The sequence below is a fragment of the Narcine bancroftii genome, chromosome 1 (genome assembly GCF_036971445.1).
Source record: "Narcine bancroftii isolate sNarBan1 chromosome 1, sNarBan1.hap1, whole genome shotgun sequence".
Taxonomy (NCBI): Eukaryota; Metazoa; Chordata; class Chondrichthyes; order Torpediniformes; family Narcinidae; genus Narcine; species Narcine bancroftii.
This window is the reverse complement of record NC_091469.1, coordinates 289,054,165-289,076,028: the sequence shown is the minus strand read 5'-3', so window position 1 is coordinate 289,076,028 and position 21,864 is coordinate 289,054,165. Positions and strand designations below refer to the sequence as shown.

The 21,864-nt window shown below is 43.9% G+C and overlaps 1 protein-coding gene across 1 annotated transcript in view; it reads right to left on the bottom strand.

Annotated features, from left to right (window-relative positions):
• The window catches only part of LOC138745759 (spondin-1-like), a 197,654-nt gene that overhangs the window by 154,308 nt on the left and 21,482 nt on the right, over nt 1-21,864 (bottom strand). Inside the window, exon 6 of the mRNA XM_069903048.1 lies at nt 19,337-19,485. Within this exon, the coding sequence (XP_069759149.1) occupies nt 19,337-19,485 (149 nt within the window). The remainder of the gene's footprint in view (nt 1-19,336; nt 19,486-21,864) is intronic.

Below are 21,864 nucleotides of genomic sequence, written 5' to 3'. Positions count from 1 at the left end.
CATGCTCTGTTCTCACTGCTCCCATCAGGAATGAGGTCAAGATGCCACAAGACTCGCACCACCAGGTTCAGGAAGAGCTGCTCCCCCTCCACCATCAGACTCCTCAACATCAAACTCAATCAGGGACTCATTTAAGGGCTCTTACTTGTGCACTTCATTGATTTTTAAAAATTCTCTGTAGTGCACAGTCACTTTGTTTACATTTGTTATCTGTTTACAGTTCTTTATTAGTTTACATGTATATACGGTGTACAGTCTTTTTGCTTTTTGCACTACTAATAAGTGGTAATTCTGCCTCGCCCACTGGAAACAGAGTCTCAGGGTTGTATGTGATATCAAGAATTACTCCGACAACAAATCTGAAATCTGTTCCTGTGCTATAACATTCTGTGTTTTGTTCTTAATTGAATTTAGACACACAGCATGGTAACAAGCCCTTCCAGGCCACAAGTTGCCTGATTACCCCAATTATCAAACAACCCCTGTACATTTCTTTAAAAACTACATACATAAATAAATATTATTGCATACATGCATTTATTAATATTTATATATATTTTTTAATAACAAAATGTGCATGCAAGAGTAAAAACATGTATGTTGTGGCAACCCATTACTGCGGAGATCGAGCTGGGAAATTGCGCAACCTGTGCGGGAGTTAAAAGCAGCATAACACACCTTAACATGTCCTTTAACGCAGCAAACTGGAGCGGGTGAAAGCTGGAGCAGTACAAGACCAGCAGCCCTAAAATGGCAATGGCCACATGGTGAGTGTGTGTGTTTCCTTGTATCAGTCGGCTACAATGTAATATTTTTTCATGCCTTAGGGATCTCAAACATCTGAAGTTTATCATATTTGGCTCTTAGGTTAAGCAGATTTGGCAGCCCCTGTTCTGTTATCTCTCACTCTCTGTTCTCATGAATCCAACAACCAAATTACTTCATCAACGCCTTATCCCCCTGGCAACCCTGACCTCACCCTATTGAAATATCCCCCTTCTTCCATCACACTTTTCTCACTGCAATCCAAAATAACCTTGACAAGGTGTCTTCAATGTGAAATTCTCTCTCCACGTGCTGGGAGTTTCTGGCAGGATCGCTAGTGATTTTTACATCATAACTAAGAGATTCACTTTCATTTGCAAGCAATTCCTCCCATGACCTTGTTGAAATGACTGCCATTAGCTCTAGAGTTATGGCACAGGGTAATATTAGGTTGTCTCCAGTGAGTAACATGTTACCTCTGTGGTAAAACTTCCTGCCAATCTCTGCCCTCTGCTACAGGAACTTAGCAGTCTTCTTCAAGCCTAAAAATCAGTTGCTAAACGTGAACACGTCAATATGCTTCGCGAAATGTTTTTTCTTAAATAAATTATGTGAGCTCCAGCGACCTGGGATCAAATCCTGCACTGTCTGTAAGTTCTCCCTGTGTCTTCCTGGATTTTCTCTGAGAGCTCCCACCCTCCAAAAACATACAGGTTAATTTGGGTGTAATTGGGCGGCACGGGTTTACGTGACTGGAATTGGCTTCTACCGGGCCGCAATAAAAAAAATTTGAACCATAGAACATTACAGCACAGAAAACAGGCCCATCAGCCCTTCTAGTCTATTCCGAATTTTATTCTGGCTAGCCCTCCATACCTCTCCCATCCATTTCATTCCAGTCAGTCACAGGCAAAAATGTGATTACATTTTCCCTTCCCTTTTAATGACTACAAGTCTGAAATAATCTTCTTTCATGCAAAAGATCACTCATTTTCAAATTCAAATTAATTATTATTGGAGCATTCGGATCATAAAAACTGTGGTTAATTATGGAATTAGTCGTTATCGAAAATAACTCAAAACCCTGAGGTCTCTTCAAATGAATGTGACTTAACGGCAATGAGGAAGTGTACAGGAGTGACAGCTGGTTGAATGGTGTCACAACAACAACCTTGCACTCAATGTTAGCAAAACTAAGGAACCGATTGTGGACTTCAGGAGGGGGAAACCAGGAGAACATAACCCAGTCCTCATCAGGGGTTCAGCAGTGGAAGGGGTCAAGAACTTCAAATTCCTGGGTGTCAACATCACTGAAGACCTATCCTGGGGCCTCCATGTCGATGCAGTCATGAAGAAGACTCACCAGCAGCTGTACCTTGTGAGGAGTTTGGTCTGTCACTAATAACTCTCAAAAATTTCTACACGTGTACCATGAGCAGTATTCTGACTGATGCCTGGCATGGAGATGCCAATGTACAGGACAGGAACAGACTACAGAGAGTTGTGAAATCAGCCAGTACCATCACATGCATCAGTCTTCACTCCATCATGGACATCAACAAGAGCTGGTGCCTTAATAAAGCAGGCTCTATCCTCAAGGACCCCACCACCACCCAGGCCTTGCCCTCTTCACACTGCTACCATCAGGAAGGAAGTACAGGAGCCTAAAGATGAACTACCCAATGATACAAAAATAGCTTCTTCCCCTTTGCCATCAGATTCCTGAATGGACAATGAAGCCCAGACACGACTTCAATTTCTCTTCTTTTGCACTTTTTAAAATGCAATTTGCAGCAATTTTGACGCTGCTGCAAAACAATGAATTTTGTGACATGTTCATGACAATAAATTTTGATTCTGATTGTTCACACATTACTTTGGTCTTTACTATTTACAGTCCCCGGTTCCAAAACTGTGCAATTCACAGTGAAATCCTGCTTATTGAATTTCCACATACCAATATTTGATGTCCTTTTCAAAACATTTTTTGTTCACTTCATGTGGACATCGGTGGCAAGACCATCCGTAACTACTGCCCAACAATCCCATCAGACACAACTGAGAGTTTACCGTGAATGCCGGATCTGAACAGATTAGATCAGGTTGGCAGATTTCATTCCCGGAAGAACATGAGTGAACCAGTTGGGATTTGTAACCAACTGACAATGTCACTGCAGCCTTCAGTAAAACCAGAATAAAAATTGAAAATGCTAGAAACTCTAGCAGATAGATCCACATAGACGGGATTAGACAACATTTCACAGGCCCTGCAACATTCCACAGAATGTAAAATATTACACAGACGATAAAATATGACACCGATCTTACAACATGACATAGGTTGTACAGAATTACACAGAATGTACAATATTCCACAGAATGTACAACATTACACCAGCAGTGCAATATAACCGATTACTCAGGAAAAAACCCTAACTGGTACAAAGAAAACATGAAAGTCTGTAGACGCTGTGATTGAAGTAAAAACCCGACACTGGAGAAGCTCAGCAGGTCCAACAGTGGCCTTTATATAAAGATACATAACCAACGTTTTGGGCATCAAGGATTCACACACACTCTCTCTCTCTTCTGGAATATCCAACTCCATTTCAGAAAATAAAGCTTAATGAAAGTATAAATTTATATCCCATTGACTTTGCCCTGGGCTTCAGTCAGTTCCTTTTGCTGGAGATGGATCTTTAATTCCCAAAGGGCGCAGGGAAGTACTTTGCTCAGATACTAGCAGTGTTTACACCTCAACCAAGCTGTCACTTTGGTATCGCAGAAAAGACATGTCAAAGAAATTGAGCTAAAATTCCCCGTTCCCTGGCCATAGCGAGTTCTGGTTTATGACTACAATTCTGGTCAACCCATTGCAGGAAGGGTGTGAAGGGGTTCAGCAGAGATTTACCAGGATATTACCTGGAATGGAGGTGGGGGTTGGGATACAAGGTTTGGACAAACTTGGGTTGTTTTCTCTGGAGTGTTGGGACCTGGGTGGAGACAGGATAAGAGATTCATGAACTTAAATGAGTCATTAATAGAGTAAACCAGCCATTCTCAACCATTTTTTGGCTATGGCCTCCCAGTACTTTGAGCAAAGTTTCCCTGCGAAGGAGTCACATTTAGTTGGTTTCTTCCGTACTTCTACCGACTACACAAAAAAAATTAAAATCATTTATGTTACACGAGGTGAAAAGAGAACAAGGCTTTTTTTTGTGAGCTGTGGCCCACATTGAGAATGGCCGGGGTCAACAGCCAGAATCATTTTTCCCCCACAGTAAAAGTGTCACATGATATTACATATTTAAGTTGAGAGGTGGGAGAAGAAGGTTAATTGACCAGTGCAAATTGCCCCTGGTATGTGGGTGAGGAGTTGATGGAGATGTGTGGAGAATAAGGTGAAGATCAACATGGATGGTTGCTTGTCTCTGAGGATTTGGAGACTGAAATCCACTCTCTGTGGATCCCTGACTAAGATTAGGGAATCAAAATCCACTACTTTGGATCCATGTTTTTCAGTGAAAGGAGCATTAAATTGTTGTGGTGTTATCTTTTGATTGAGATGCTAAACCAATTCTCCTTCTGCTCAATCAACAGAACATAAATGATTCTTGGAAGCCATTTCTTCTTTTAAAGTTAGGGATACAACCATTCCGGCCCACGAGTCTGGGCTGCTCAAATATGTCCGTGTGACCCATTAACCTGCCAACCCTTCACCTCTTTGGAACATGGGAGGAAACTGGAACACCCGGAGGAAACCCCCAGACACTAGGAGAACATACAGACTCTTTACAAGTGAGGCTGGATTAGAATCTGGGTGGCTGGTGCCAGAATAATGTTGTACTAACCGAACTGTCCTCTGCACTGTCTGTACAGAGGGTGAGAATTCCCTGGGGCAGAAATAAAGCATCCCTCTTCCCTCTCAACCCCACCTCCCCCAAATCACTGCCATAGGAACATTTAACCTATGTCAGTGTCGCGATGCTGGTTGTGGGACCTCACCCAGTGTAAACTGTAAAATGGTTCCAATTATGCATGCAAAAGTTTCAAAAGAACTTTAGTGGCTGCAATGATTCAGGAAGAACCAAAAGAAAAGTGCAGAGTCCCATTTAAGAGCCAGTTTACTTAGTGCTTGCAGGAGTTTGGATCAGAACCAGACTGCTTGTGAAATGGGTACAAAATAAAACAATTGTCCCATCATGGCAACAACTAGGTTGCGAGACTCTTGGCAAGTGAACAAGAATATTGCAGAGAACATCATACAATGGAGAGGGCAAGATCAATTGGAGCTTGGAAATGGGAGATGTTGTCTTTCACGAGACACAAGGGATAGGTCCTCTGCCTTGGCCAGAGAGCTGAGGGGCATAGCTGTACTTTGTATCCATGGGTCAAAGGCAAGCAAATGGGACTAGTTTCCATAGACAAGATGGGCCCAATGGCCCATTTCCCTGATGTAAAGTTTATTTGTCACAATATCCCTCATTCTGTGAGGATTTTTTTGCAAACAGAACATCTCTAACATTCATACAGCCGTATAAAGAGAAGTTTACAGAATGTAGGATTACAATTGTATGTTATTTGATTTTATTTACCACACAGTAGAAGCCAGTTCCAGCCATTTAAACCCATGCCGCCCAATCACATGCAATTGACCTGCAACCCTTGTGTGTTTTGGACGGTGGAAGGTAATCAGGACACACGGAGGAAACCCACGTAGACACTGGGTGAACGTGCAAACTCCTTACAGTCAGCAATGGATTGGAACCTGCATCGCTGACACAGTTACAATGTCATGCTAACCTCTATGCTAACGATACCACCCTAGCACCAAGAAAGGGCAGCACCCTTTTGGGGTCCATTCAGGAGCCTGAGCCTGATGACTGTGGGTAAGAAAGTGCCTTTAAGCTTTCACATTCCTAAACCTCTTGATACCACAGTGACGTCGAATTGTACTTTGAACCAGCGGGTCATTACGTGGCAGCCATGGACTGTACGAGATGGGTGACTTTTACCTCTGTGAGATGGGCGAGGAAATACTTTGCTTTAGTTCCTAAGCAAGCTGGAGATCAATTTGTCAGTCACTTGGCCTCCTGGCCAAATTAATCTCAGTCACCAAAGTGTAAAAGCAAATAAATTGCAGGCATTTTGTTAGATTAGATTCCATGAAGGCACAGAAAAGAGAAAGGCTCAAGCAAGACAGATTAATTTTTCAAAGTACAAACTCAACATCTATTTACAGCTTGCCTTCTGACATTCACAAAGCAAGAGCAGATGTTTGGCTTCTTAAAGTTGGAACATCTGTTTGTCCATTAAGATAAAACAAACAAATGGTTTGTTGTATGAGTCAGAGATGGTTCCCCCAACCAGAAGGAGAAGTCTATTCTTACATTTGGAAGTCATTTACACACCCATATCTCGTCACTGAGGGGGCCACTGACCATCATGGGAACGACAGCCCTCAGGAAGCGGATCGCTGATGGATTCAGCATTTATTGGATGAGGTGACAAACTGAGGCCCCATCACCTCTTCCAGTTGGCCGAACAATTACTTCAACCCCCCAAAGGCATTATGCCAAGAGACCTTTTCTCCCCACATCCTGGCCAATACTTAACCCTCAAGCAACGACCCTCCACAAATTTATCTTCGCTTATGCTTGGGACCTTGCTGTGCAAGAATGAAGCTCCACAGTCGCTGTACTACAACAGCAGTGACACATCAGAGGCTAGTTGTGAAGCATCTTGGAGGATGTTAATTTACAGTATAGGCCCTTCCGGCCCACAATCTCATGCAACCTAAATGTACCCATGTGACCAATTAACCTACATCTGTGGGAGAAAACCCTCGTAGGTCATGGGGAGAGTGTGCAAACACCTTGCAGACAGTGCCAGCTTTAAGCCTGGGTCTCTGACACTGTAATAGCATCTTGATTGATGATTGGTAACCAGAGGATATAGGTTCAAGGTGATGGGGGAGAGATTTTCCAGAAACCGGGGTCGCTGGCGATGTATCGGCGTTGCACTAAATTCTATACTAACCGCTCCATCTCTTGAGATTATTAAGATGTGATGGGAACGTAAATCTGTGCGCATGCAAACACATGCACACATACACAAACATAAGATTGCCTTGTTTCCCAACTTTGATAAGGAAAGTTCGATGTGGACCATGTCTAAATGCTGGATTCTTGTTTCCATTAATATGCAGTTGCTGAGACTAACAGATTATAATGTACAAAGGACTCGACACAGAATATAAGAATTATGATCTGGAGTAAGTCTAATGAATGCTTACATCTGCAAGTCAATTAGATCATCGATGGTCCTCAGTATCCATGTGCAGCACCTGACTGTTGAGTTTACAATACAAAACTGAAAAATACAATTGAGTATCATAGTGGAGAGCTTTCTGTCTGGTTGCATCACTGTCTGGTATGGAGGTACAAATGCACAGGACAGGAAAAAGCTCATGAGAGCTGCACCAGACTTCACCCCATTGAGGACATCTACAAGAGCCGGTGTCTTAAAAAAGCAACCTCTATCTCAAGGACCCCCACTACCCAGGCCATGCCCTCTTCACTCTGCTACCATCAGGAAGGAGGTACAGGAATCTGAAGATGAACAGCCAACAGCACAAAAACAGCTTCTTCCCTTCCGCCATCAGATTCCTAAACGGACAAGGAACCACAGAGTTGAAATGTGGCAAAACAACAAATTTTGTGATATATTTATGACCATAAATTCTGAAACATTAACGACCTTCTCTTTCTGCAGCCAGCACTTAAGTTGTCAAGTTCCTCCGAAGTAGAGGTATCAGAAACAAAAGTAATGAGACCTTGTTGTCGTATACAGGGTACTGATGCGCCTCAATTTTTCGTTCTGCAGCCAAAGGTGTGCAAGATTCACCAAGGGCAATGTTAAATTACCACAAAATTTCACTGGTTCCAGGAGGCAGCTCCCTACTCACAGGGGCAATTTAATGCTGGCTCAGCCTGTGAAACCCACAAACCTCGAATGAAATGGAAGTACAGTTTGACATTTGGAGACCCAAGGTATTACTGTTGGGTGAAAGGTGGTGATTATTTCAAAAGGGAGGAAGAGTTTGAAGGGTTTTTTTTCCCTACTCCTCAGCGCACTCCTGAACATGCACAGAAACAACTTGACAATGATGATCCTTTCTCACATAATCCATAGTTAATGTTTTTATATTTAGACTTACCGCACGTTAACAGGGTCTCTAGATCCATGAGCCCGCGCCGTCAAGTTACACCCAATTGACTGATAACCAGGTAAGTTTTGAAGGGTGGGGGGAAACCGGAGTACCCAGAGGAACCCCATGCAGAATGCACAAACTCCTTACAAGACAGTGCCCGATTCGAACCCCAGTTCCAGTTGCTGGCGCTGTAACAGTGTTGCGCTGTCCACTACACTAACCGTGGTGCTCAATGGCCAGAAACCATAATGTTTGGCATTTGAGTCCTCGAATCTGGCCGTTGTTTCAGAATCAGGTTTGTTGTCGTGAAATTTGCTTCTTTGTGCAAAATAAGGGGCAAAATTACTATGAATTACAATTTCGTAAATTAAAAAAAAAACAAAGAGAAAGTGAGGTGGTGTCTCCAGTTCATTGTCTGTTCAGGAATTTGATGGTGGAGGGGAAGAAACTGTTTTTGGACCGTTGGGTGTATATAGACGACACTTTCCAGGTTCTAAGATATCCTAATTTCAAAATGTGTCACCTTCAAGGAAACGTGGGCTATGATATTCCAATTACTATCTTATTAATCCATTAAACCAAACTTTGTAGTTGCAGCTTTAATTCATTGATAAAAAGGATAAACATTTTGTGTAAATTCGCACTGAGACTTTCATAATGATGAATAAACAAAGCACTTGCTGGATTTAAAAATATAACAATATTTAACTTCAAAGAGATATACAAGAATAAATAGGACGAATTCAAAGAAAATTATCTTGTGCTTATGGTTCGCCAAAGAATGAGATGCGGCACTTAGTCTGCCCAGACATTATGACATATGAAGTCCTAGTCACTATGGTAACACTACAAACAACAGTCTTTCTTAAAGACGCAAGTACAAAATTAACTAAGAATCAAAAACACAAGATTTTAACCTTTACAGGGTGTTTGTCTTCAGGTTCCTGTATCCCCCTTCCCGATGGTAGCAGTGAGAAAATGGCTTGGCCTGGATGGTTGATAAACCAGTGAGATTATCAACTGAAGTCAGCTGACATCACCATTGCAAACAAAATCAGACAAAGGAATTCAATCCCCTAAACTAGAAATTTGTTCCTTGTCCCCCTCAGCTAAATAGCAAGCCAGCAAACTGATGGTGCCAGGAGAGTCGAATCAACTTCATTAAACGGTGCAGTACACAAGTGCTGGAGAAACTCAACAGGTTACGCGATATCCATAGGAAGTAAAAGGCAGTCGACTTCTGAGGCCTGAGTCCTTCTTTAGAAGCGCTGAAAATCAGGTAGATGTCTGATAAAAAGGTGGGGAATGGGGGGGGGGCGAGGAAGGGGAAGAGCACAGACGAACAGGTACAAGGGACTACTGGATGCATGTGGGTGGGGAGAAGCTGGAAAGTGTTAGGGAGAGGGCAAAGGAGAGCTCTGTTAGGAGAAGCAAAGGGAAAGGAATGGAGAGTTGAAGGAAAGGAGACAGTAGGGTAGGGAAAGAGAAACAGAGGGAGTTAACTGAAATCAGAGGTCAAAATTGATGCCATCTGGTTGGAGACTGCCAAGACAGAATAGAAGGAGTTGTTCCTCCAATTTGCAAATGGCCTCAATTTGGCCGCACAGGTGGCCATGGGCAGACATGTCAGTGTGAGAATGAAGTGGTTGGCTGCTGGGATGTCCTTGCTGTTGTGGTGGATGGAGCGCAGAAATAAAACTTGTATTCTTGCCTTTCAGTCATTATCTCAAGGTCCGATCCAAGTGTAAGAATAAAGTCTAGGTTTACTTAATAGGAAGACAAGAAATAATCTTGCCGATCCCAGTGGGCAATGTTCTGTTCTGATCTGCTTGTTGGGATAGATTTTCATCTGATTCCTGATGGCCAAGGATTTCCCTCCTAAATCCTCTTTTTAATTCTCTCTCCAAAGTTAAAATCTCATTTAAAGAGCATTAATATTTCCTTATGGGATTCCACTTTTATTGGATGGGACTCTCCTAATGTGTCTTATGACAAGTGAAATGAGCTATTTAAACACTCAGTATATTCAACCACATGCAGAACAGGTCACGCACGCCCATTTCATAATGGTCATTAGATGAACTTGCACTGAAGCCTGATGAAGAACAATGGGGCACAAACATTCCCCAGACCAGCTCAATGCAAAGATGGCATCAAAATATCTATAAGTTGCAGTAATGAAATGTTGCTCTCCACAATAGCTTTGCCATCTATGAATACATCTTTGAGAAACTTATCTATATTTCCATGAGACCATAAAAGTCAGGGGCAAAGAAACCAAAAGCTTTCCACCCCAGTAAAAAAAAAAAGCACAGGCCCTTTATCCCTGCTAATCATCAGGTCCTACCAATTGTAATCTCAATTCCCAGCACAGTCACTTTCCAACCATGCTTTGGTGCTTCAAGTGCTCTTGCTTAGGCATCTGAAATGTTTGTCAACAATACGTCAAGCCGTGTGTTCCAGGTTGCAACCCCACTCTGGGTGGTGAAAAAAATATCTTCTCACCTGAAACCTGTGCCCTTGGTATCTCTGCAATGGGCGGTATGCTGTCTGGGAGATCGCTTTGTTGAGCACCCTTGCTCTGTCGGCTGCAACAGCAAGGACCTCCCAGTGGCCAACCACTTCAATTCCAAGCCCCATTCCCACACTGACACATCTGTCCATGCCCTTGTGAACTACCACTCACTTTGTTCAGAGGAACAACATCTTATATTCCATTTCGGCAGTCTCCAACCAGACAGTATCAATATCAACTTCTGTTGTCCGTTATCTCCTTCCCCAGTGTCTCTCTCTTTCCCTCATCCCAACCCTCCCTCCCCCTTTCACTTTTCAGCTCCTTTTTCTTCTTCCCCCCCTCCCCCCACCTGTGCCCTCCCATCACCATAGATCTATAGTTTTAGACTCACCTCCCGTTGGAAAAAGACCATAAGCATCTATGCACTTAGGTAACAGGGTTAGCGTCGCGAACCTGGTTCAAATCTGTCAGGAGTTTGTACATTCTCCCCGTGTCTTTGTGAGTTTCCTCCCACATTCCAAAGACATAGGTTAGCAGGTCAATTGGTCACATGGGGGTATTTGGGCAGCACGGCTTTGTGAGTCTGAATGGCCTGTTACCACGTTGTATCTCTGAATTAAATTAAAACTGCTGTAGACTGGCTCTTTCTCATTTCCCCATCATCTTTTTTCCAACATGAAAAACTCTTAATCTCACTTTACAACCCCTGTCTTTTACAAGCAGAGGGACTGATGATGGGGTCGGGTTAGCTGCGGGCTGCTAGAGACCAGCTCATGGGAACCAGGTATCGAAGCTGGGATTCGAGAGGGTGCTGAGGGCAAGAAGGGCTCCCGAAGAGTCTCAGGCTCTGAAGACTTCCCGATCGTGTCGGAAGTTTGGATCTGGAGCCCGAGTTGCCGGTGGGTCAAACAGGAGTCTGAGCAGCTGTATAATCTTTGGGAGAGCTGGAGGTGAATCCACAGACACTCAGTGACTCAGAAGGTTCTTCCATTTCAGATTTATTATCAGAGTGTACAAACAAAACCTCTCATACAACCCTGAGATTCATTTTCCTGTGGGCCAGGCAGAATTACCACCTATTGGTAGAGCAAAAATCTGTTTTCAATGTACACATGTAAATAAATTTAGAAATGTAAACAAACTGTGCAGTACAGAGAGGAAAAAAAAATAAATTGCACAAGGAAGAGTCCTTAAATGAGTCCCTGATTGAGTTTGTTGTTGAGGAGTCTGATGGTGATGGTGTAGCAGTTGTTCCTGAACATGGTGGTGCGAGACTTGTGGCACTGATACCTCTTTACAGAGCGTGTGCTGGGTGGGACGGATCCTTGATGATTGCTGCTGCTCTCCATCGGCAGCATTCCCTGTAGATGTTCTCGAGGGTGGGGAATGATTTGCCTGCGATGTCCAGGGCTGTGTCCACTACCTTTAGCAGGGCTTTACGGTCAGGGGTATTGGCATCCCCAAACCAGACCGTGATGCAGCCAGTCAGCACACTTTCCACCGCACTAAAATGGCAATCTTACGGCAGGCAGAAGGCAAATTTGTGTAATATTACAAGCTCGATATGTGATAGTAAAGGAATCTTGAAATTATAGAGACCGGTATGAAGAAGAGCTGGAAACCATGCAGTTAGAGGCTACCAAAACCTAGAAAATTACTTCTGGGTTTGATGCTGTCCAGTGGGAATATGTTGTGCTGTTCCATTATTATCTTGTTAAAAGCATCAATTAAATCAACCCCTTAACCTCTGAATGCAAGGAACAATCAAACTGACCATTTAATTATACTCACAATGAGCAAACTCAAAGTGAAAGGGTTTTTTTAAGGCGGGGGGAGAGATCCCTTTATAAAGAAAAAGTTTCTAGGTCCAAGAAAGATCAGTTCTATTCAGCTAAGGTAAGTATTAATGAATTCCATCACTGGGTAAATGTCGGAGTTGCACATTCAGTACAAGGAGACAGTAATTTCATGATATGAAGAGTGTTATTTCATTGTAAGTGAATTGGGTTAATGGATTTTTCAATTGTATCCACAGTGACTGTGGAGCAGAATTCAATACAGCCACACTCTATCTTGATGGGTTCTTAGACGAGTTCTAGGAGCAGATTGCATTATGCTTTTATCACCCGAGGGGCAAAGGCTGTTCATCTGTGAGGGTGTGGATATCCCATTGGCGACCATAGCATCTGTGAGGGTGTGGATATCCCATTGGCGACCATGGCATCTGTGAGGGTGTGGATATCCTATTGGCGACCATGGCATCTGTGAGGGTGTGGATATCCCATTGGCGACCATGGCATCTGTGAGGGTGTGGATATTCCATTGGCGACCATGGCATCTGTGAGGGTGTGGATATTCCATTGGCGACCATGGCATCTTTGAGGGTGTGGACATCCCATTGGCGACCATGGCATTTGCCATAAGGTAGTGCTGAGTCCATGTTGAGGAACTTTGGGGGGCATCCGAAGCACTCTAGTATTTGCCAAAGCCCTTTCCTGCTCATGGTGTCGAAGGCTTTGGTGAGGTCAACAAAGGTGATGTAGAGTCCTTTGTTTTGTTCTCGCACTTTTCTTGGAGCTGTCTGAGGGCAAAGACCATGTCAGTAGTTCCTCTGTTTGCGCGAAAGCCGCACTGTGATTCTGGGAGAACATTCTCGGCGACACTACCCTTCTCCATTAACAATGGCGTGAAGCAAGGCTGCGTTCTCGCACCAACCCTCTTTTCAATCTTCTTCAGCATGATGCTGAACCAAGCCATGAAAGACCTCAACAATGAAGACGCTGTTTACATCTGGTACCGCACGGATGGCAGTCTCTTCAATCTGAGGCACCTGCAAGCTCACACCAAGACACAAGAGAAACTTGTCTGTGAACTACTCTTTGCAGACAATGCCGCTTTAGTTGCCCATTCAGAGCCAGCTCTTCAGCGCTTGACTCCTGTTTTGAGGAAACTGCCAAAATGTTTGGCCTGGAAGTCAGCCTGAAGAAAACTGAGGTCCTCCATCAGCCAGCTCCCCACCATGACTACCAGCCCCCCCACATCTCCATCGGGCACACAAAACTCAAAACGGTCAACCAGTTTACCTATCTCGGCTGCACCATTTCATCAGATGCAAGGATCGACAACGAGATAGACAACAGACTCGCCAAGGCAAATAGTGCCTTTGGAAGACTACACAAAAGAGCCTGGAAAAACAGCCAACTGAAAAACCTCACAAAGATTAGCATATTCAGAGCCGTTATCATACCCACACTCCTGTTAGGCTCCGAATCATGGGTCCTCTACCGGCATCACCTACGGCTCCTAGAACGCTTCCACCAGCGTTGCCTCCGCTCCATCTCAACATTCATTGGAGCGACTTCATCCCTAACATCGAAGTACTCAAGATGGCAGAGGCCAACAGCATCGAATCCAAGCTGTTGAAGATCCAACTGCGCTGGGTGGGTCACGTCTCCAGAATGGAGGACCATTGCCATCCCAAGATCGTGTTATATGGCGAGCTCTCCACTGGCCATCGTGTCAGAGGTGCACCAAAGAAGAGGTATAAGGACTGCCTAAAGAAATCTCTTGGTGCCTGCCACATTGATATCGCCTCTAACCGTGCATCTTGGTGCCTCACAGTTCGGCAGGCAGCAACCTCCTTTGAAGAAGACCGCAGAGCCCACCTCACTGACAAAAGACAAAGGAGGAAAAACCCAACACCCAACCCCAACTAACAAATTTTCCCCTGCAACTGCTGCAACCGTGTCTGCCTGTCCCGCATCAGACTTGTCAGCCACAAACGAGCCTGCAGCTGACATGGACGTTTACCCCTCCATAAATCTTCGTCCGTGAAGCCAAGCCAAAGAAAAAAAAAAGAGTGCTGAGTCACAGAGAGACGATGGAACAGGAGCGTGCATGGTCTCACACCATGACCACTTGCATGCGAAGGGGCTGGAAGGACGGAGATCAGGAAAGGGCAGGTTCTTCCACGGTTTCCCTCCTCAGTTATTCCACACGAAGGAACATGACCGTGGAAGCCTGAAGGTGCACCAATTAAGTTATTTAAGTTTTAACACGGTGTTCTTTCCAATATTATTCGTTGCTTCATTGATGGCCACTTTCTGATTGCAAAGGGAACTCCGGATCTGTGTTCACCGGTCACTTAAATTCTAGAGGTCCAGGAGATCATAAAACACAAGAGCAGATTTTGGCCATTCGGCCCATCAAGTCTACTCCACCATTCAAATCATGGCTGATGTATTTTTTCTCTCTTTCCTCCTTTTTATAACCTTTCACATCCTTACTAATCAAGAACCTATCAATCTCTGCTTTAAATCTACCCAAGGGCTTGGCCTCCACAGTTGTTGAGACAACAAATTCCACAAATCCACCCCACTCTAGGTGAAGAAATTCCTCCTCATCTCTGTTCTAAAGGGCCATCCTTTTATTCTAAGGCTGTGGCCTCTGGTCCTGAAATCTCCCATTGCTGGGAACATCTTCTCCATGTCCACTCTATCAATATTCGGTAGCTTTCAGTAAGATCCCCCCCACCCCCTTTCATCCTTCTAAACTCCAGTGAGTACAGGGCCAGAGTCATTAAATGCTCCTCGAACATTAACCCTCTCATTCCCGGGATCATTCACACGAACCTCCTTTGGGCAATGTCGAACGCCAGCACATCATCTTCTTTGCTTCTCCATCACTAACAGGGGGTAGGCTCCCCTTTTTCCGGCGCCCTGTGTCAGTCCTCTGCGACCCATCAAGGCCACTGCCAAACATAGGGCCAGCCCCACAGTTGCAGGATTTTAAAATAAACCACTGTCATCTCCTTTAACAGGCCGTTTAAAGCCTGCACAGAGCTGTTAGCAGTTGAACTGGGTGGTAGGACCCTGCGGAGCAGCGCTGTGTCTCCGCTCCCCACTCTCCCTGGGTCCGCATCTGCTGCAACAGCTCCAGCAGCACTGCCATTTCTCTTTTGATGAGTGAGGAAAATGAAAGAAAGTAAAGTGAATCTGACTTGGGACAACTAAGTATTCCCACTTTTGTCAAGAGACAATAACTGCAGCCTTCTCTCTCAGACCCACTGACTGAAAATTCACAAAAACAAATTGTTAAAAACAATAATAGTGAGAAAGGTTTGTTTATTCCATTGAAGTGGAACTACATGAAACATCTTCCCTGCTTTAGAAGAAATGCTGGTAAAATAAGTCATTTAGACAAGCAAAGTTTAATAAAGCAATTAGAATTTATATTGAGTAGTTCATTAATGACAACATTAATTCAAATTATATTTAATACATTTCTGGAAAGCAATCTAATAAGTATGATTGAAATGGCAAATTTCCTCAAAGCAAAATACTTAAAAATCATTAATAACAAATTTAAAGTTATGGTTTGAAAGAGTGCAAAAGGAGAAATCTCTGCAGGGCGATGGGTAAATAGAAGTTTGCCATTGATAAGATAGCAGTGACCCAATGGGTTGAACAGCCTTTGTCAGTGCTGTGAGACTCACAGCCTTTGTCAGTGCTATGAGACTCAGTAATATGAAACCCCACTGTAAAAATATTTGGTTATAGAATCACACAGCATGGAAATAGGCCCTTTGGCCCAACTTTCCCACGCTGACCATTGACGTCATTCCCATCTGGCCCACGTCCCTCTCAACCCATCCTATCCATGTTCAACTGCTTCTTAAATTTTACAATAGTCCCTGTCTCAACCACGACGTCCGGTTCACAAAAGTGCTGGAGAACTTCAGCAGGTCACGCAGTATCCACAGGAGAGAAAGGATGCTTTGGGCCTAAGCACTTGGCCAGGAGACCAGGCAGATCCTTAAAAGGGGGAAAGGAGAGGAGTGCATTAATAGGTGGGAGGGTGGAAGCAGTGAGGTGATGGGGAAAGAACAGAGGGCTAAGAAGATAGAAGATGGTGTGATAAACAAACTGGGGAACTAGAGGGAGAGAGAGGGGTAAGGTAAGAGCTGGAAGGTTCATGGATTTGGGAGTGGGCAGACACCTGATTAAATACCACTCATAAATCTGAGGAACAAGATTCAAGATTCAATTTATTGTCAAGTAATAAAAAGTGTCATATTACATGAAATTGCTTTCATCTGCAGTAAGGCCAACAGATTTGCCATCAGCAGAAATTGCCTGAAGCGCTGCTTACAGCCAGAGAAAGAGAAACAAAAGAGAGGATCCCCCCCCACCTCCACCCCCCCCCCCACCCCGAGTCACCGAGAGTCCATGGATTCTCCTCCAGCAACTCCCACAGTCACACAGAGTCCAATCCAAATCTGAGCTCCAGATCCGAACCTCTGATGCCATTAGGAACCTCTCTGGCATCGCAGTTCCGATACATGGTACCCCTTCAGCCAGCAACACCTTATACTCTGTCTCACCAATGTCCAAGCAGACACCATCAATATTGACCTCCAATTCCCATTAAACCCCCTCCCTGTCATACAAGTCCTCTTCAAAATGTAGTCCTTCAAATATTTAGTCAAACCTTTTCAGCAATTGTGCAGTGAATCTGCTTCCAGGACCTCTCCAAGCAGTTTATTTCCTATTACTAAAACAGCCGTTGACCCAAATCCCAAATCTGTGCAGGTTTGAAAATTCAGTGAACCGAAACGTTAATTTTGTTTGTTTGTCCCAGAGCCTCTGAGCGAATTCAACCTCCCCATCTTTATTCCTGTTGCATCAGCAATGAGACTTTCTTGGGAATATTTGTTCAGTAACTTGAGAAAAGTTAGGCTGAAAGTTTTGATTTTTCAGAAGTTGTAAATGATGACTGCCAGGTTAATGCTATTAGTCTGCTGTTATCATGGAAATTGTAACCTTGCTACGATCAAATTGAATCAGTATGGGGAATGACGTGCAAAGTCACGAAGCAAACATGTTAGCATGGTTTGCGAGATGTTGCATCTTCCGTGGTTGGCATGAAGACAAATAACACCAGGAAATACGATCTTGCCAACTGGGTTTTCTGATCTCCACTCCATACTTCCTGGCATCAAGATATATAACTGATGTTTCAGGCTTCTTCAAGGGAGTGGGGCTGAGTGCGATGATTCTCTTCATCATAAAATATCCTCTTCCCCAAAGACGCAAGACATAGGAGCAGAAATAGGCCATTCAGACCATCGAGACTGCGCCACCATCTAATCATGAGCTGATACATTCTCCCATTCAGCCCTACTGCCTGACTTTCTCCCCATAACCTTTGATGCTCTGGCTAATCAAGGACCCATCAATCTCTGCCTTAAATACACCCAATGACCTGACCTCCACAACTGCCCGTGGTAACAAATTCCACAGATTTACCACCCTCTTGCTAAAGAAATTCCTCCGCATCTCTGTTCTAAGTGGGTGTCCTTCAATCCTGAAGTTGTGTCCTGTTGTCCAAGACTCTCCCACCACAGGAAACAACCTTTCCACATCAACTCTGTCCACGCCTTTCAACATTCAAAATGTTTCAGTGAGATACTCCCCATTCTCCTAAATTCTAACAAATACAGACCAAGAGTTGCCATATGCTCCTCCTGTGATAACCCTTTCATTCCCACAATCATCCTTGTGAACCTCCTCTGAACCCTCTCCAATACCTTGAAGAAGAACTCAGGCCCGAAACGTCAGTTATACATCGTGAGCTCCTGTGGACACTGCGAGACCTGCTGAGTTCCTCCTGCTTTCACAACTGTCACAGTGTTTGCTGACTTTCCTGCCCCATACTTCTAGAACATGTTGAAGGTTGCAAGCCAGAACTGTTACCAAAATAACAGGAATTACACGACCACCCACCCACTCCCACCGACAACGAACTGTGATGACTGCATGAGCTCTACATAAAGAATCTACATTAAGAAAGACAGAAATGAAATATGGTCTTTATTGTTGCACTTGCAACTCTCAGTGATGGGATGGTAAGCCTTCAGCTTGTGCCATTCCCAATGTTCAACACACACCGTCTGCTTATTTAAAGAGTGCTATTAATTCGGTCCCTTGGAGAGACAGCATCTGATTGTTTAAGGTACCTGAGGATTGGGCTTCACTGCCAATGTCTTCACAGGACCCAAAGCAGGGTTCAATGGATGGCCACAATGGTATTCCATTCTCAGCTCAAACAAAAGACTGAGGACGCACATCCACCAGCTCCCTTATGATATAACCTTGTGCGAGAGAAATGCTTTGAAGCTGGGCACTGTCGCTAATGTAATCAACACCAAATTGTGGAATGAAGTTCACGATGACAGTTTGACATTGGTATTAGATATTGGCAACCACCTCTTTTTTTTAATTCAGCATCTGTTCAACAAGACATTATTTAGAAGTTAAGCTTTAACCATAGTCAAGGTTACTAACGATGGTTATGGACACTTTCACCTTCCTAGTAGACAAAACTATGATCTTAATACATAAAATATAATCAAGGTCTTAATGTAGTTCTCATGGGTTTATACCATGATGTAATCCTATTTTCTGTAACAGATTGTTTGGATCTGTATAAATATACATGCTTGTAAAAGTAGCATTTGAAGTTGGATAGCAATGGAGCCTGCCGCCTACACAAGATATCATGTGAAATAAAGTCTGTGAAACGCTACTTGAGGTCTCCGATCAGTTAATTTCACTAGCAAACCTACCATTGAAACAAATCTGAGAGTTTGATAGCTAACTCCACTCCCACCTTACATCGGAGGAGCCTTCTGTTACATTTCCTACCTCCATCATGAAGGAACCACGCCACCACCTTCACACAATCAGCTAGTCAACTGGATGTGACTCGAGTATTTCAGGCTCAGGGTCCCACAGTCAATGCACGACCTGCTCCCCCCTACCACCACCTGGGGCCGCACTTACCTTCTGACGGATTTCTTCTTCCATCTTCACAGGGGAGCCCCACTCTGCCACCTGCCTCACTCCATTGCTGGCAAATCCCCCATACTCCCACAGTATGTAAGACTTAGAGTGGGACGCTCCAATGATGGCAGACCAGTGCGTTGCAAACTCTGCACGTGGAGGAAAGAGGAGAATGGAATGAAATAGTGTTTGAATGTTCATGGTCACGGATTGCGGTAAAAGGTCAGACAATTATTTGGATGGGGAGAAAAGTCAAAATTCCAAGGTCCAAAAGGACTTGGGAGACCTTGAGCAGGACACCCTAAAGGTTGACCTCCAGGTTGAGTAGGTGAAGAAGGTTCATGCAATGATGCCATTCGTTTCTAGAGGGACAGCAAAGAAGAGTAGGGATGTGATGTTGAGGCTTTATAAAGCACTGGTGAGACCTCGCTTGGAGTACTGGGGACAGTTTTGGGCTCCTTATTTAAGAAAGAATGTACTGGCATTGGAGGGGGTTTGGAGAGGATTTACAAGAATGATTCCCGAAATGAAAAGATTAGGCTGCGGGGAACGCTTGATGGCTCTTGGACTGTACTTGGAGTTCTAAAGAATAAGGGGGAACTCACAGAAATATTTTGAATGTTGAAGGCCTGGACTAAGTAGATGTGGCAAGGTTGTTTGCCATGGTAGGGGAGTCAAGGGCAAGAGGATTGAAGGGCGGCCGTTTAAAACAGAGATGCAGAGGAATTTCTTCAGGCAGAGAGTGGCAAACATCTGAAATTTGCTCCCACAAGCGCTTGTGGAGGCCAGGTCGTTGGGTGTATTTAAGGCAAATATTGATAGGTATCTGAATATTCAATGTATCAAAGGTTATGGGGAGAAGGCGGGGGAGTAGGGATGAGTGGGAGAATGGATCAGCTCAAGGTGAGACTGACTTGACAGGTCAAATGGCCCACTTCTGCTCCAATACCTTATGGAACATTTAAATAACATGCTCAGTAAATATATCTGCACACCAGCTTTAAGCCTCAGGCATCCTACAGAGCACGCAGGCAAACAGGACTAGCCCAGAATGGTGGGCATGGATGTGTTGGGCTGAAGGGCCTGTTCCCCACTGTGTCACTCCATAATCCTCCACTCAAGGCTGCAGCAGGTTGAGTAACACTATCAACTACTCTCTGTTACTGAGGGGGAAACAGTATGAAGGAAATGGTGCCTCCTGTGACGTTTGTCATGTGTAGGAGTCACGATTAAGGTTTGTGGGTGAAACAACAGGATATGATTAAGGCTGTGGGTAACATCAAGATATCGATGGGCTGGTCAAAAGGTTGGCACATGGAATCAGAGTGCAGAAATGTGATGGAGGACATTGCATGGATTAGAGGTGTGGGGAGAGCTTGGACAAACCGGGGTTGTTTGCTCTGGAGCGTCAAGACTGAGGGGAGACCAGATTGAGATTTATAAAACCATGATAGGCATTGTTAGGATGGACAGTCCGAATCTTTTCCCCAGCGTAAAAGTGTCACACATTAGAGGACATACATTTAAGGTGAGGGGGAGTTTAAGGGAGATATGCTTGATAGACACTTTAGAATATTTCAGCACAGAAACAGGCTCTTCAGCCCTTCAAGTCTGTGCCAAACTATTTTTCTGCCTAGTTCCACTGACCTGCACCCAGCCAATAGCCCTCCATACCTCTCCCATCCATGTACCCACCCAAATTCTTCATAAATGTTAAAATTGAGCCCACATTCACCTCTTTAGCTGTCAGCTTGTTTCACACCCCCACCACTCCCTGGGTGAAGAAATTCCCCTTTCACCTCTGGTTTGTATCTCATCTACCTTCAGTGGAAAAAGCCTGTCTACATTTACTCTGTCTATACCCCTCATAATTTTAAATACTTCTAACAAATCTCCCCTCATTTTTCTACGCTCCAGGGAGTAAAGACCTAACCTTTTAACCTTTCCCTGTAACTCAACTTCTGAAGTCTGGACAATGTCCAAGTAACTCTTCTCTGCACCCTTTTAATCTTATTGACATCTTTCCTTAGTTAGGTGACTAAAACTGCACATAATACTCCAAATTTGGCTTAACTAATGTCTTGTACAACTTTACCATACCATCCAAACTCTTAAACTTATGAAGACCAATGTGCCAAAAAGCTCTCTTTACAGCCCTATCTACCTGCGACACCACTTTCAGGGAATTTGGCATCTATATTTCCAGATCCCTCTGTTCTCAATTTTCATTTGAGCACAGGAAACTAAACCAAGGAAGTCAGAGGCAGGGAGTGCTGGTATCAGCACCCATTGAGCTATATATTGAACCATTAGGATGTCTAAATAATCAGCTCACAGTCAGGCCTGCCAGGGTCTTGCCTGTGTAGTTAACCTGATTAAAATGTTAATTTTATCCCAATGACCGTGTTACCAATATCTTTTAGGATACAAGTTTTTCCCATGTAGTAATATTATTTTATCTCAATGCACATATGTACATACAAATTAAAAATAATTGGAACAGGGTGTCCTGTATTTCTATTTGGCAA